The 18,133-nt window shown below is 38.4% G+C and overlaps 1 protein-coding gene across 2 annotated transcripts in view; it reads left to right on the top strand.

Annotated features, from left to right (window-relative positions):
• The window catches only part of LOC105840251 (pneumococcal serine-rich repeat protein), a 61,802-nt gene extending 45,929 nt beyond the window's left edge, over positions 1-15,873 (top strand). Inside the window, exons 3-7 of one of the 2 annotated variants that reach the window (XM_036284596.1) lie at positions 1,790-4,887; positions 5,110-5,393; positions 5,499-5,640; positions 5,765-5,914; positions 15,582-15,873. In XM_036284596.1, the coding sequence (XP_036140489.1) occupies positions 1,790-4,887; positions 5,110-5,393; positions 5,499-5,640; positions 5,765-5,914; positions 15,582-15,727 (3,820 nt within the window). In that variant the 3' untranslated portion in view covers positions 15,728-15,873. Of the gene's footprint in view, positions 1-1,789; positions 4,888-5,109; positions 5,394-5,498; positions 5,641-5,761; positions 5,915-15,581 lie in introns of both variants that reach the window. The other variant, XM_036284595.1, reaches the window with a different exon arrangement.
• The last annotated feature ends 2,260 nt before the right edge of the window (positions 15,874-18,133 follow it).

Below are 18,133 nucleotides of genomic sequence, written 5' to 3'. Positions count from 1 at the left end.
ATTTGTGTGTACTTTTAGGATTAACGATATACACCAATCACTGTTGCTCACTCTTCACATTTTTACTTCTTCAAAAATACAGAATCGACCTCCAGGTCAGAATCTCCACGATTTTTTCCACAGCAGGTGTAATTTAATGCAGCAAAATTGCGTAAAAATTTTTGTTTTGACGGATCAAGCATAATCCATGATGTAATAAGAAAGGTGTACCATTGCGCATATAGCGATAGCGGCACGATGAGCGGAGCCAATGAAATTTGGGTCTAAATGCACCGCGCAAATAATCTTCTTTCGAACATTTGGACCCAATTCTTATTGGTCGACTACTGCGCATACGTGATGTTGGTTCACCTTTCTTATTACATCATGGCATAATCATTGTTTCGCGAAAAAAAAGATAATTTAAAACGGCAGCGTATTGCGTTTGAGAATCACCTAAAACCGGGCCGTGTCGTCTCTCAGCTTTCTCTCTGTCATGGACAAAATTTTTCGAAGTTTTCTACTATAAAAAGTCAATAGTCGATGAAAAAATTTATATCAACTTTGAGCCGCCATATTTAATTTTTAATAGAAAATTTTGAAATTTTGAACCCGGAATCTGAAAGAGCAACTCTTTTTACGTAGAAAAGCATATTTTGTTTTAAGTTTTCATGTGATCTCATTACTTTTCTGAGCCGAAAACCAATCGACTATAAAATGTCCGCTTGGGAAGTAATGGGTTAAGACAATTACGATCGCGGAGGCGAAAAAAGGGGCGGCAAGGGAACTGATTTCGAGACTTATTTGGGCATTGATTTTGACATGTCCTTTTTTGGGCATGTTTGTTTGCATAGTTACCACGATGCGAGAAAACGAAAGACGCGCGCGTGATGAACTAGTGACAGCGCCGTGCGACAAGGTGCATCGAATGAATGAACTACATAAACTACAATGAGCGCGATGGCTGTCAGCAACTCTCACTACTCGCGGATAAAACAGAGCAAAAAAAATGTTAAAATTCTAACGAAACTGTTCTAGTCTCAAACATATGGTATAATTAATTTATAAATGCTACATACATAAAAGTCAATTTTATTGAAAATTTATTTTAATTAAAAAAAATTTTTTTTCTAAAAATAAACAGCGTAGTTAAATGGAGGTACTTATGCTGTAAAACTTTTGTATAAAACATTTTTTTATATTTTGTTTAGTTTACGAGATATATCGAGAAAAGGTAAAAATATATCAACTTTGGAAAAGTGGTTTCACTAGCACCAATTAAATTTCTAAGTTCATGTATTTACCCTCTCTACATTTATGCCAAGTTTCATTAAGATTAGAATTTTCGAATTCGCGAAATTCACTTGTAAGTTTGTTTCCTTTGGTTGTAGATTTAACACTATATTGCTTAATTCCGTGTATAGTACATCAATTGCACTCTCTATTCTACTTCTCTATACGTTACGTTGAACGAAATTATCACTGCTATTCCATATAGCTAAAAAACGTCTGCGAACTGAACCTGAGTTATTTCCTTTAATAATTTATTCGCGATGTTGCTTGTGTAAATGTTACATAATAGATTGAGGATGGCTTCTTGTGAGAGCCATTTATACAGTGTGCGTTGGATTACTACTTCATCATCTATTATAAATTTGCCTCTCGAAAATACAGTCAGTTGCTAATCGCATTTACTAAGCACAACGGACACTTCGTATCTATTAATTTATTAATTAGTAAATTGTATTTAACAACTGATGTAAGTACTTATGTAAGTAAACGATTTTAATTCTATTTTCTTTTCTTTTAGAGGAACTTGCATCCTATCGTGTAAGAAAAATTCTACTTTCCCCGATGACTCAACTACAATTACGATAGAGTGCAATAATGGGAACTGGAAAGTAACAAGCGGCACATGGAAGGAAATTTCGAAATGCCAGGAACGCACTACCACTAGTACTACAGCTGGTACTACCGCTAGTACTACCCCTAGTGCTACCGCTAGTAGTACGACTGGTATTACCGCTAGTACTATCGCTAGTTCTACGGCTGGTACTACCGCTAGTACTACTCCTAGTGCTACCGCTAGTTCTACGGCTGGTACTACCGCTAGTATTACCCCTAGTGTTACCGCTAGTTCTACAGCTGGTACTACCACTAGTACTACCCCTAGTGCTACCGCTAGTATTACCCCTAGTGCTACTGCTAGTTCTACAACTGGTACTATCGCTAGTACTACCCCTAGTGCTACCACTAGTTCTACCCCTAGTGCTACCGCTAGTTCTACAGCTGGTACTACCGCTAATACTACCCCTAGTGCTACCGCTAGTTCTACCCCTAGTGCTACCGCTAGTTCTACGGCTGGTACTACCGCTAGTATTATCCCTAGTGCTACCGCTAGTTCTACTTTTAGTGCTACCGCTAGTACTACAATTGGTACTACCGTTAGAACTACCCCTAGTACTACCGCTAGTACTGTAGCTGGTACTACTGCTAGTACTACTCCTAGTGTTACCGGTAGTTCCACAACTGGTACTACCGCTAGTACTACCCCTAGTGCTACCGCTAGTTCTACTCCTAGTGCTACTGCTAGTTCTACGTCTGGTACTACCGCTAGTATTGCCCCTAGTGCTACCGCTAGTTCTACAGCTGGTACTACCGCTAATTTTACCCCTAGTGCTACCGCTAGTACTACAATTGGTACTACCGTTAGTACTACCCCTAGTACTACCGCTAGTACTGTAGCTGGTACTACTGCTAGTACTACTCCTAGTGTTACCGGTAGTTCTACAGCTGGTACTACCGCTAGTACTACCCCTAGTGCTACCGCTAGTTCTACTCCTAGTGCTACCGGTAGTACTACAATTGGTACTACCGTTAGTACTACCCCTAGTGCTACCGCTGGTTCTACTCCTAGTGCTACTGCTAGTTCTACGTCTGGTACTACCGCTAGTATTGCCCCTAGTGCTACCGCTAGTTCTACGGCTGGTACTACCGCTAGTTCTACCTCTAGTGCTACCGCTAGTTCTACAGCTGGTACTACCGCTAGTACTACCCCTAGTGCTACCGCTAGTTCTACGGCTGGTACTACCGCTAGTATTACCCCTAGTGCTACCGCTAGTTCTACTTTTAGTGCTACCGCTAGTACTACAATTGGTACTACCGTTAGAACTACCCCTAGTACTACCGCTAGTACTGTAGCTGGTACTACTGCTAGTACTACTCCTAGTGTTACCGGTAGTTCCACAGCTGGTACTACCGCTAGTACTACCCCTAGTGCTACCGCTAGTTCTACTCCTAGTGCTACTGCTAGTTCTACGTCTGGTACTACCGCTAGTATTGCCCCTAGTGCTACCGCTAGTTCTACAGCTGGTACTACCGCTAGTTCTACCCCTAGTGCTACCCCTAGTACTACCCCTAGTGCTACCGCTAGTTCTACAGCTGGTACTATCGCTAGTACTACCTCTAGTGCTACCGCTAGTTCTACTCCTAGTGCTACTGCTAGTTCTACGTCTGGTACTACCGCTAGTATTGCCCCTAGCGCTACCGCTAGTTCTACAGCTGGTACTACCGCTATTACTACCCCTAGTGCTACCGCTAGTACTACCCCTAGTGCTACTGCTAGTTCTACAGCTGGTACTACCGCTAGTATTACCCCTAGTGCTACCGCTAGTACTACCCCTAGTGCTACCGCTAGTTCTACAGCTGGTACTACCGCTAGTTCTACCCCTAGTGCTACCGCTAGTTCTACAGCTGGTACTACCGCTAGTACTACCCCTAGTGCTACCGCTAGTTCTACCCCTAGTGCTACCGCTAGTTCTACAGCTGGTACTACCGCTAGTATTACCCCTAGTGCTACCGCTAGTTCTACTTTTAGTGCTACCGCTAGTACTACAATTGGTACTACCGTTAGAACTACCCCTAGTACTACCGCTAGTACTGTAGCTGGTACTACTGCTAGTACTACTCCTAGTGTTACCGGTAGTTCCACAGCTGGTACTACCGCTAGTACTACCCCTAGTGCTACCGCTAGTTCTACTCCTAGTGCTACTGCTAGTTCTACGTCTGGTACTACCGCTAGTATTGCCCCTAGCGCTACCGCTAGTTCTACAGCTGGTACTACCGCTATTACTACCCCTAGTGCTACCGCTAGTACTACCCCTAGTGCTACTGCTAGTTCTACAGCTGGTACTACCGCTAGTATTACCCCTAGTGCTACCGCTAGTTCTACAGCTGGTACTACCGCTAGTTCTACTCCTAGTGCTACCGCTAGTACTACCCCTAGTGCTACCGCTAGTTCTACAGCTGGTATTACCGCTAGTACTACTTCTAGTAATACCGTTAGTTCTACAGCTGGTACTACCGCTAGTACTACCCCTAGTGCAACTGCTAGTTCTACAGCTGGTACTACCGCTAGTACTACCCCTAGTGCTACCGCTAGTTCTACAGCTGGTACTACCGCTAGTACTACCATTAGTACTACCATTAGTACTACCACTAGTACTACCACTAGTACTATCATTCCTCCTCCGGACAAATGCGTAAATGGTTGGAGCAAGTGGATCAACGAGCATAAACCCCAAGAAGGGACAACTAAATACTTGGAATGCGAGCGGTTGCCTGATTGGAAAGATCTCATCAACACAGAGGGATTCGGAATTTGCAACAAGGAGCATATAGTTGATATAACATGTAGACCTGTCGCACACAAGTCTTTATGTGAACGCGGGTATAAAAGGAATGTGAATCCGATAGGGAAGTGTTCCTTGGAGTGTGGCTGGGAATGCGAATCGTACGAACCTTTTATATGCGTGGATTACGAGATTAGCGTGTTATGTTGCTGCCCCGATCATCAATCAATTACGCACAGCAAAAACGGAACAATAGAGATCAGCAGAGAGGCTAGTGGTATAGTTTCTTTTTTAGTGTTTGGTTATTTGTATAATTTTGTTAAATATATGCGAATATTGAAGAATATTTTAATATTTTTAATGTAATTTAAAATCACAAATTTTTTTAGGAAATTAATATTTTTATCAATTACGTATTTTTATTATAAAAATATACGAATTTTAATAAAAGGAAAGTGTTGACTTTATTGTTAATTTTGTTATTTTATGTTTGCAATAGTGCCGCTAAAGGATGTTTGTCTTTATACATATAACGAAGACCAAGGCAAACCACGAGTGGCAGCGAAAAAAATTGGTGAAAAATGGAACGATGGTAAATGCAAAATATGCATATGCGAGAATTCGATTGATGGTCCTAGGACAAATTGTTCTTCTATGGAATGTTTAAGTATAGATGCACATCCTGATGTGAACAATTATGTACTGAAAAAAGTAGAATTGAATGATAAATGTTGTCCAATCTATGAACGTACTGCCTGTAAATGGAAGGGCAAAATATACAATGTAAGAAAAAAGTGTACTAATGTGACGTGTATATTATCATAATTATATCATTTTTCAATACATATTATTAAAATATAACATTAATATTATTGTATAATATTATAGGTTGGCGAAAATTGGAAGCCCAATGCTAAAAATGCTTGTCTCACAATGCACTGTAGCAAGGATTCAGGTAGTATTCAGTTATTAAATGAGGTCCAAGATATCGCATGTGATTATCAACCTTTAAATATCAATCAAGCTGAAGGTAAATGTAAAAAAATAAGAACAAGTGTTGTTTATTTAGACTGTCTGAAAAATGCTGTATATTTTTATTATTCTTGAAAAATTAATCAATTTAGTCTTTATTAATAATAATTATTCCTCAGAAGCATGCAAAACAGTTCTTATGGATGCAAACAGTACTATAGGTATGCTGGTTGTAAATCATCCATTACATGGGAAATGTAAAAATGTGAATGCTATTAAGGGTATTAAACAATGCAGTGGCTCATGCCAATCTTCAACATTTTTAAACAGTGGTAATAATCAAATTGAAAATTTTAAATTATATTTTGTTACCAGTGCCGTCTTAAGTATTAGTGCTGCTCGTGGACCAGTGAACAATTGCCGCCCCCCACTTAAACTGAATCTAAATTAAATTAAAATTTATGTAAATATAATTTTGTTAGATTAGACAAGAGGTAGAAAGAACTTCTTTTTATAGAAATAATAAGCAGCAATTTTTGAACAATTATATATTTATTTAAACAGGTATACAAAATAAGAAACGATAAAAAAAAAAAAATATTGTAACCGTGCTCGCGAGCGACGGCCAACTTCGCCTCCGTCTCTGGTCGCGGCTTTTAGCCGCCCGGGTGTTGGAGCGACCGTTTCTAGCAAGGTTTTCTACACAAATATTTGGTTGGGCGCCAGGTACGTTAAGCGTACCACTCTTCTCGTAATTTGCGGGAGATTGCTCTCAAGTTAACTAAGTCGCGAAAAGAATAAGCCTCGTAGGCGACCGGGGCGTTAGCGGCTCCGATAGCGAGCTACTGAGCCCTAAAATGGTAGAGGGGGGGGGGGTTCGGCGCGGGCGGTGGAATCGGGAAGGCGAGAGAACTATTGACACAACGTAAATTTAATTATATTTAACAATAAAATTAACAAATATATTTGACAGTAAGTAATACAGAATTAGACGGCTCTATTGGGCGGCAATGGTGACTCACGCGCGTTGCAAGCTGACGACCGCTTGAAATCAAGTGTCGCGAAAACGAGATAATTAACGGGCGGATTATTTTGCGTACGCGGGAATTCTCCGACTTGTCTACGCTTTATCCTGCGTCGCTGGTAGACGCCGAATTCCCGATAGGATAACGGCTTCACCAAGGGGACGAAACGTACTCCGAACGGGACGAACAGTAACTCCGAGCCCGCGCGACACGCGACGGACTCGTGCTCTTCCACACGTTACAAGATCTCACGAGTAATATGCGCGATAATTATTCTGAGCTCGACATCGAGGCGGTACAAGACAAGGATATGAAATTAGACGAAAGCGCAATTGACAGAGATTCGCGATGCCGATGCGACAGATTAAATCCAATTTTACTAACAATAAATTACAAATGCGCGACAATTTACAGCGCGGTTAATAACTCGCGACACGACTACAGGACAAAATTACAATTGACTCGGCTGCGGATCGGGACGCATACGCAACATAATTGCAATACGAAACGAACAGCACGGAGCGAACTCACGCGGGCGGGCGCAATCGGGCGAAGCAACGATACTCCAATAAATTCGTGACTCTAATCGACTGATCACAAGATCGCAATACTCTCGTGACTCTTTCGCGAGTCGCCCAATCGCGAAATCGGTGGCTTTACAATTTACGACGCTCGTCTCACCAAGCCGGCTCCTTCGTCTTGGCCTCGTCCGGATCGGGAGGTTTCCGGCTCTTGCGTCCTCTTACATGATATCTCAGCTCGGGATCTGGACACACAATACAATACGTCCGCAGCTCGAGTAAGGGATCCTGGATCCTGCGGGGGCCGCTCGGCGACGCGCCCCACCTTGCCTCCGATAAGCCGGGCCCTTATTGGCTGCGATTTTCCAAAATCGATTTTCGCGCAACGCGTAGCGTGCACGCCGTCACCTGCTGATCGATCCAAGCGCGGTGGTCGATATTGCTGGGCCCCGTGCACGAGAATTTTTGGCGCTCTCCTCTGCGGCAGATTCCTCTCTCCTTGCCGGGCGCATCCCGCGCCGCCGGGACGTTATCTCCTCCTCGACGAGGGCGTTTCCTGATTACAAGCTGTCGCGATCTCCGCCAGAACTTATGCGGGATCGAATTTGAAGTCGCCTCGTCGGGACACCGGCCTCGCGCGCCTTCGCTGGATCCTGAAAGGATCATGTTCTTTCGCGCGTTATAAGATCCCGCGAACAATGTGCGCGACAATTGTTACTAATTTGTCAACGAAGCAATAAGAAACGAATACATTCAAATTGACGAGAACGCAATTACGTGAAGATTCGCGATACAAATACGAAAAGACTACATGAATTTTGACAAAATACAAGTGCGCAAAGATTTACAATATAATTAACGTTAATGACTCAGCTGCGGATCGGAACGCAACGCAATTTCACAGAAAGAACAGCACGTAGCGAATTCACGTAGGCGGGCGCGATCGGGCGAGGCAACGATGCTCTAATAAATTCGCCAGCTCGTGACTCTACTTGAATGCCGAAAAGATACCGCAATAAATTCGTAATTTTCTCGCAACTCGCTCAATCGCGGGATCGACGGCTTTACAATACGTGACGCTCGTTTCACCAAGTCGCCTTTTTCTCGTCAGCCTCGTCCGAGTCGGGATGTCTCCGGCTCCTCTTACAGCGCTTGTTGCTCGAGATCCGGATCGCACTATACGCAACAACTTCCGCAGCTCGAGTGATTGAGCCTGGATCGATCCTGCGGGGGCCACTCGGCGACGCACTTGTCTCTGATAAGCCGGGCCCTTATTGGCCATGATTTTCCAATTTTGACTTGCGCGCAACGCGCGACATGCGTTGCCGCTACTTGCTGGTTGATCCAAGCGCGGTGATCGATATCTCGGGGCCCCGCGCGCGGAAATTTTCGCGCTTTCTCCTCGGCGGCAGTTTCCTGTCTTTTAGCCGGGCGCTTCCTCCGCCTCCGGAACGTTATCTTCTCCTCGACGAGGGCGTACAATGATTGCAAGCTGTCGCGATCCATGCCGGAACCCGTGCGGGATTGAATCTGAAGTTGCCTTGTCGGGACACCGATCCTGTGCGCTTTTGCTGGATCTTGCAATTGCGATTTGGCAACAGTATCGAAATTTCCCCAAGATAAAAATTATAGGCAAGATAAAGGGCGGTACAACCTGCGGACTCCTCGCTCGAAAAGGGTCTCTGTAAATCCCTCGTTATCAGCTCTTTTTCTATTTATTCCGGGGATGTCTTTTGTTGAGACGTCAGAAATTACAAAACAGGTTTCTATGGTCACCAATTCCCACCACACTCACGATGTAGCATTCGCAAAAATCTCAGCGATTAGAGCAAGGACAACACACGGCACACACACAAAATACGACACGTCACTTTTTCGCGTTCGTTCCCGAGCGGGAGGACGCAGTATCCGCGTGATGTAAACGTATAAGGGCCATTAAGGCCTTTGTGACGGATAACAGCCCGCGGTTGTCACGTCACAACATATATGTTCTTATATCTTTTGAGAAAGACGTATTTTTTTCTTGGAGCTCGCAGCTTGCATCCTTTTTTGTTTGATCCTGCGTGGACTTTTCTTTTTTAATAAAAACTTTCTTAATTTTTTTTAGCACACCGCTTTGTTTAGCATTTTTCATCATTAAATCTTCACAAAGTTGATTCATTACAAGATCATTGGTTAGAATATTGCTCGTTTTGCGCTTCCTAGTAGGTCCTGTGCGAATTGTGGCTTTCGGATATAGTCTTACTGAGCATAAGATGAATATCTAAAATAAACATTCAATTAGAGTGTTCAGCTGGCTTTGAGTATTATTATAATTTGAGTGTTACTTTCAACTTGGATATTTGTCATCTAATTGAGTGCTAATTTTAATGTTATTCTTAAATTTAGGATTAACACTTAATTAACACTGAAATTAACACTTAATTAGAGGGCGACTATCCAAGTTGAAAATAAAACTCTAATTAAAAGTAAATTGAAGAGCGAACACTCAAGATGAGCGTTTACACTGAATTGAGTGTTTATCCCTTGTTCCAAATTATACTCAACTTGAGTATTTTTTTAAGTGTTATTTGTAATGTTTTTTCCGTAAAGGCTGAGCGATAGGCCTAACTACAAGTAGACATAGAAAAGTATAAAAAATTGTTATTTTTGAATAAATTTTCACCAAAGTGTTAATTTAAATTTAGTAGAATTTTGTTATTAAAACTTTGATAACTTAAAATAACATTTAAAAGATTTTTACATAAAAATAGTATTAGTTCAATTATTCTAACATATTGCAACCTATAAAGTGGAATAAAAATTTAAAAAATTCTTAATTGCGAGTAAATTTTCATCCAGAGTAGTGTTAATTTAAGAAAAATATACATAGCATTTCAAGATTAAATTTCGATTGCCTGAAAAAAACTACGAGTCACATCAAAGATACTAGTATTAAACATCGTACCAGATTATATCAATTCCATTCATAAAAGCATTAGAATAGAAATCAAGGGGAATGTCAAGAATAATTGCAACATCGGATGGTACGTAACAATCGGCTGACACGTAAGAGTCAAACAGAACGTTAGTTGCAATTGGCACATTAGATTCGATAATCTTAGCTGAATCTAATGGTTCAGGAAGTACATCTGGTGGATTTGATAGAACACTTTGATTTCTGTGGGAGCGTCCCAGATGCGCACAGTAATAAACGGACACAGCAGGCTGAATGAAACGGACACAGACCAAATGCGCAGACTTATCACATGGGTTGCGACTTTTTGGGCACCTCTACCGACGGGGTAGGTACGGGAGGAGAGCAAAGCCCCCCCTTGCACCCTCTTTGTGTGTGTGTGTGTGTGTGTGTGTGTGTGTGTGTGTGTGTGTGTGTGTGTGTGTGTGTGTGTGTGTGTGTGTGTGTGTGTGTGTGTGTGTGTGTGTGTGTGTGTGTGTGTGTGTGTGTGTGTGTGTGTGTAAAGCATTCTCTGCACCACATAGGTTTGTGACTGTGCGCATTTGGTCCGTACGCATTTGGTCCGTGCGCATTTGGTCCGTGCGCATTTGATTTGTGCGCATTTGGTCTGTATCCGTTTCATTCAGCCTGCTGTGTCCGTTTATTACTGTGTCCGTTTGTTACTGTGTCCGTTTGTTACTGTGTCCGTTTGTTACTGTGTCCGTTTATTACTGTGTCCGTTTGTTACTGTGTCCGTTTATTACTGTGTCCGTTTGGTCTGTGTCCGTTTGTTACTGTGTCCGTTTCACTCAGCCTGCTGTGTCCGTTTATTACTGTGCGCATTTGGGACTCAAAAATATTGCGATTATATGGCCAAATCACCGTTTTTTTCGAAGTCTTTCATGATATTCTGTGGAGTGAATGCCGATAGATACGCTTGTTCAAGTAATGCTGCAATGTTGTAAATCAAAATCGTTTTTCCTGGGTTGGTTATCATCCATGTGTTGCAAGCAGTATTGAAGAACTTTTTCAGAGATCTAAATACTGTGCGATCCAATGGTTGAAGTTTATGAGACGTGTATGGTGGAATTGTTAACAGAATTATCTCGTTGTTTTTATAGAACATCAGACTGTCAATCGTGATATGTGATTCATGATTATCCATTAGAAGCAATACCTTGCTATCACGGGAGGCTCGAGAATGTTGTTGAAAATGTTTGAGAACATCAACAAAAATTTGACCATTTATCCAACCAGTTGAAGATCCGCTTCCAACTGTACTGGATGGAGCACCGTAGATCATATGGTCTTTAAAGTTTTTTCTTGGGAATACCATAAATGATGGAATTGAGTTTTCTTTAGCGGAGATGAAGCAGCATGCAGTTACTAAAGTTCCGCGTTTCCCCGACGTAATTTGACCAATTTGCTTTTGTCCTTTTTTGGTAACGATTTTAGGAGGATTGTAAACCGTTGTTAAGGCCGTTTTATCGAGATTATATATCACAAAAGGAGATATTTGATCTCCAAGTTGTTTAAAACAATTTTCCAAGTTATCGAAAAAAATATTGACGTTATGACAATTAAAACTCGTGCTTCTGGTCATGCTTGTCACTTCAGGTTTATGCAGGAAAAGATCAGGATGTCGTTACATAAAGCAGAAATGCCAGTCAGATCCAGCAGCCTTCTTCTCATGTCACAATTTATGACAATCAATTTTATTGGCAACAACAAGTTGATATCCCTTACGGAAAAAACACTAAAAATAACACTTAAAAAAATACTCAAGTTGAGTATAATTTGGAACAAAGGGTAAACACTTAATTCAGTGTAAACACTCAACTTGAGTGTTTACACTGTTCGCTTTTTAATTTATTTTTAATTAGAGTGTTATTACTCTCAATTTTAATGTTTGCCATCTAATTGAGTGTTAATTTCAATGTTAATGCTAAATTTAAGAATAACACTGAAATTAACACTCAATTAGATGGCAAACATCCAAGTTGAAAGTAATACTCAAATTAATACTCAAAGCCAGCTGAATACTCTATAGTTGAATGTTTATTTTAGATATTCGTTTTATGTCCATTACTACCAATGCAGATTAATTTTAATCTCGGTTGAACTTGCTTTTTTTGCTTTTGTTTTTATTTAACATTTTCTAATCCAATGTTTGAGAATGCGCACACAATATTAAGTATATACCTTCAACTAATTGAGTGTTAATTTCAGTGTTATTCTTAAATTTAGCATTAACATTGAAATTAACACTCAATTAGATGGCGAACATTAAAATTGAGAGTAATAACACTCTAATTAAAAATAAATTAAAGAGCGAACAGTGTAAACACTCAAGTTGAGTGTTTACACTGAATTAAGTGTTTACCCTTTGTTCCAAATTATACTCAACTTGAGTATTTTTTTAAGTGTTATTTTTAGTGTTTTTTCCGTAAGGGATAGATGAAAGTCCTTCATTTGCGCACAATACAATTGGACACGTTGCAATTGCCCACCGTGTTATTAGACACGAAACATTGCACACCGTTTAATTGCGCACCGTTCAATTGCGCACAGTTCGTTTAGACACGGTTCGATTGGACACCGTTAGATTAAACACAGTTTGATTGGACACAGTTTGATTGGACATCGTTTTATTGGATACAGTTCGATTGAACACTGTTCGATTGCGCACCGTTCGATTGCGCACCGTTCGATTGCGCACCGTTCGATTGCGCACCGTTCAATTGCACATCGTTCAATTGCACACCATTCGTTGTACACCGTTCAATTGCACACCGTTCAATTGCACATTATTTAAGTCGCAAACTCATGTGGTGCAGTGAATGCTTTACATACACACACACACACACACACACACACACACGAGGAGGTGCAAGGGGGGCCTTTAGCATCTAATTGTCACTTAGAAAAATTGCTTCACAATCTATATCAATTGCTATTTCTTGAGCATTATTTAATCGTATTCATTATACAATCTTATTTTTTTAAAAAAGGAAAGTAAATTATCTACCATACTTACTAAATTAGGAACAATCATATTTGAATTTTGCATACTTTTATTAACAATATTTATTTTTCCTAAAATCTTGTACCAGATAATTATTGAACAAATAAACTGAAAGCTTTTAACTTTAACAATAAGAAATTTGGCTAAATTTTTGGTATCATTGTCTTTGGATTTATCACTATAAATAGAGTATAAAGCATCGTGTATGATGTAAATTAAATCTAAGAGTTTTGATTGATTCTACTCGGTTCTCCCATCGAGTATCTGACAATGGTTTTAGTGTTAAACTTTATAGAAGTTCAGTTTTTAATACATTCCAGCGATGAGTAGAGGCTGAAAAAAAGTTATATAATTCTTGAACTATATTGAAAAAATTTGTAATCTTCAATGAACCTTTAGCAGCGTCAGTTACTACTAAATTTGAAGTATGTGTTTCGCAAGACATAAAAAATGCTCTAAGATTAATATCAAGGATTTTTTTTTAAAGACCATTATTTTTTCCTTTCATATTGGCTCCATTGTCATAGCCTTGACCTCTAAGATCATTTATATTTATATTTTCATTATCAGAAAATTTTAGAAGAAAATTAGTCAATCCTTAACCTGTCTGTTATAAGGAAAAAACTTAAAAAATGCTCTCTAATTTCTACTTTTTTGGAACTTTCGTTTAGATAAACCAAACGTAAAATTATTGTGATTTGTTCGTGGTGATTAATGTCTGAAGTACAATCTAGAATCACAGAATAATATTTTGATTTATGTAATAGATTAATAATTTCATTTTTAACTTTTTGCCTTAATATAAATATGAGCTAAAACATTATCGAAAACAGCTATCGTTTCAATCATTTTTTTTTAAATTGCCGTTATTTTGTTTGAAAAGATTTTCACTAGACCCCCTAAAAGCTAAATTTTGGCCCGCCAAATATTTAATTACATAAATAATGTTTTTTCTAGAATAAGTATCCAACGTTTTTTTTCTAAATTTATTATAAGTTTTTTATTTTCGCAGTCTATAGTTGTTTTAAGTTTCAAAGATTTTTTCAAATTTATAACGGACAATATATTTTTAATATGCCCTTTACTCTTTTGCTTTTCAAGCGCTTGAGATAAATGTTTCCAGTCATTAAACCCATTACAGTCAGAAAAAGGCGAATTAGTTTTTGAACCAAACAATTTACAATTAAAACAATAAACCACGTTTTTAGATTCTAAATATATTAACCACTCCCGTGGAATTCTTTCATTGTTACTCAATTTTTGATAATAATAACTTGTTGAAAATGATATATTTTGTCTGTCAAACGGAAAAGAAATATTTTTTATCTGAATTGGACCTAATTCTAACAAAGTAAGTCTCATTTGATCTGAAATAAACTCTGGCCAAAAACCAATGTCTCTTAGAATTACTTCTTGATGATCTGCTGATGATGAACCTGCTGATGTACTTTCAATCGATTGGTCAACTGTTGAATCTTGATTACTAATTTTATCAAGAGAGAGAACATTTTCAGTATTAGAAATTTCTTTTTGAGTGAACGTTCTTTTGTCGATGAATTTTCTCGTTCTTGTATCGGAGTTTTTTGTGTTAAACACTTTTTTAATGGTGTTGTACATTTTTTGCTGACTCATCTTCTTTCTCCAATCTTCTCTTATGATATTCAAATCCAGATAAATGCTTTCGATTATCTGACATCTAGGTATAATAAATAAATAAAATCTATCTTATGTTGTAATTTTCAATATTTTATTTAAATACTTACCTTTAATTCACAAAACAAAATTTTTTTTTAATGTAATGCTCGAAACGTTGATAAATCACAAATTGTTATTGTTCCAATCAAATACATTTTATAATAATAATACTAATGAAAACTATATTTGTGATAATTGCTGAATAACTAAATTAATCAACAGAATGGAAAACGCTTATATACTTTTTATTTTGCTCTAAATCTGAAGAAAGCCGTTTCGTTTCTCTTACTATTTTTAACAATATACAGACGTCTACATCAGACTACTACAGACTACTTTTTAGTTAGCTATATCTTCTGTTATTATTCTTTTGTTTCGTGTCTCTACGCAACGCATCTATATTATGCCTCCTCTACAATGAGTCGTTAGTCGTTGGTCGTAAGAAATCTAACCAATCACAGTGGATCTTAGAGAAGAATAAACGAACATGATTGATTAAATTTCTTACGATCAGCGACTAACGACTCATTGTAGACGAGGCTTTATATTAACTTGAACCAATTTCAATAGATAGTGTCACTGTTTTGATCGTGTTTCTGACTCGTGTTTGAAAAATGTTATATATTTTCATAAGAAACATTATTTTAGTCTATCCACAAATTCTACTATTAATAAAAATTTGCCGCCCGTTGTATCCTGACGCCCATGAACGGCGCACACTCTGTATACGCGGTTAAGACGGCCCTGTTTGTTACAATGTTAATTTGATTCTTAGCATATTTTTTTATTGTTATATAGAAAACGAGAACCAAGTGAGTGATCGTCAATGCTGTCAAGTGAAGGAATATATGAATATCAAGGTTATTTTGAAATGCGAAGACGGTGAAACATTACGCAAAAAGCTGCCAATACCACGTTCTTGTTCTTGTCAAAGTTGTGCTTAGACATTAAAAATGAAAATAAAAAGGCAAAAATCAAAAGTTAATGAAGAATCTGAGCTGACTTGATTACATTTACTCTTATACTTATGTATTTTTGATTCAATTATATTTGTATTTAATAAAAGATTCCTAACTGTATCAATATAATATATATGTAAAAAAGAACAATTTTTTAACAGTTACGAATAATCTATCTGTTAAGTAACTTATTAAATAATTTGTTTAATATATGTAAGTACATTATTTAAAAAAGAAAAATTAATTTTCTTTAACTTCGTCAAATAGATGTGTATTTTTAATATCCTCAATAAAATGACGGCAACATAAAATTCTGTAATTTAACTCAAACCAGAGAGAAGAATGAGAGGTGTCACCTTAGACCATATACTACTGGACTGCGCATCGCCTCTTGTACAAACTGGCGCCAAGTAATGGGAAAGAAACAGATAGTGCCTTCTCACGCGTGTGACAAAGAAACAAAGCTCCCTCACCCAAGGAGCACACAATATTTTTTTAACGTTTTTTAAATATTTATTTTTTATTATTTTTACATTATTAGCGTTTATTGTATAAATAATATTTATTTAATATTTATTAAACATTTTTTTACATTAATTATTTTTTCAAATAATTAATTAGAAAAAAGATTTATAAAACGTTTATTTAATATTTATAAATTATTAATTTTTTATTAAAAATAATTTTAAAAAATTATTTAAGTAATATTTATTTAATATTTATGGAATTTTTATTTTACATTTAAAAAATTGTTTAAAATAATATTTTAAAAAATATTGATTTAATAGTAACAAAGCAGCATATTGCACGAAAATAATCACAATATTTTTTATTGTCTATACATTTGTGAATTACAAAAATACGTAAATAAAATTACACACACAATTACCCATACAGCACGAGGAGCTCCCGGGGAGCTCCCGAGGAGCTCACAAAATTTTTCATAAGCTTCATTTAAGCTTCCAAAAGATTCGCACGCAGCTGCTATGTCCGCTTTTGAGAGCTCCTTAAGAGCTTCACTTGAGCTCGCAGGGAGTTTATAAATCATGTTTTAAGAGTTCCCTGCGAGCTTCAAAGTAATTCCCGGGAAATTTCTATATAAGCTTTCCGGAAGCTCTTATGTCCGCTTTTGGGAGCTCCCTGAGAGCTTAGATGAAATTATCAGGGAGCTTATATAAAAGCTTCACGGGAATTATTTTGAAGCTCGCAGGGAGTTCTTAAAACATTATTTCTGAACTCCCTGCGAGCTTAAATAAAGCTCTCAGGGAGTTCTTAAAAGCGGACATTGGAGCTGCCGGAAAAAATTTTATTTTTATATTTTCTCAATTTTCGGAAGCTCTCTCTGAGTTGCGAAGGCCCACGAACTCTCTTCGTGTAACAAAAACAATATATATTACACTTTGCTGCTAGTGAAGTACTAACTGCTAGGTAAGCCGTGAGTGATGGTTTTCTTTTATAAGCCTTTTGGAGTAAATTTTCTCACGAGAAGGAAGAGCGCCGTGCCATCGCCTAGTGGCGATCTTGCGAACTACTCGCGGCTTATGACTATACATGCAGTACATTAATTTACCCGATATGTTCAATCTCTGGGAGTTTGTTTTGTCAAATTTTGTAAACTTCTTGAAAACTCAGCAAAACAAACTCCCTGGGAGCTTGTTTTGTCAAATTTTGTAAGGTTCTCGGAAACTCAGCAAAACAAACTCCCTGGGAGCTTGTTTTGTCGAATTTTGTAAGCTTCTCGGAAACTCAGGAAAACGAACTCCCTGGGAGCTTGTTCTGTCAAATTTTGTAAGCTTCTCGGGAGCTCAGCAAAATGAACTCCTTGGGAGCTTGTTTTGTCGAATTTTGTAAGCTCCCCGGGAGCTCAGCAAAATGAACTCCCTGGGAGCTTGTTCTGTCAAATTTTGTAAGCTTCTCGGGAGCTCAGCAAAATGAACTTCTTGGGAGCTTGTTTTGTCGAATTTTGTAAGCTCCCCGGGAGCTCAGCAAAATGAACTCCCTGGGAGCTTGTTCTGTCAAATTTTGTAAGCTTCTCGGGAGCTCAGCAAAATGAACTCCTTGGGAGCTTGTTTTGTCGAATTTTGTAAGCTTCTCGGGAGCTCAGCAAAATGAACTCCCTGGGAGCTTGTTTTGTCGAATTTTGTAAGCTTCTCGGGAGCTCAGCACAATGAACTCCCTGGGAGCTTAATCGGAGCTTTGTGCTGTATGGGTATGTACTTTGATTTGGAGTGTGTACTGCAGAAGACGCAACCTGACACGGAGCAAGAATCGTACAAATACCAGCACCATCAGGTATTCAGCATCGGATACTATGTGCGATGCTCATACGATGACGACATGTTATTCATGTATCAATTTTATCGCGGTTTCGATTGCATATGATTTACAAAA

Source organism: Monomorium pharaonis, chromosome 3, assembly GCF_013373865.1.
Source record: "Monomorium pharaonis isolate MP-MQ-018 chromosome 3, ASM1337386v2, whole genome shotgun sequence".
NCBI lineage: Eukaryota > Metazoa > Arthropoda > Insecta > Hymenoptera > Formicidae > Monomorium > Monomorium pharaonis.
Note: the sequence above shows the minus strand (reverse complement) of the source record. Positions and strands in the feature narration are given on the sequence as shown.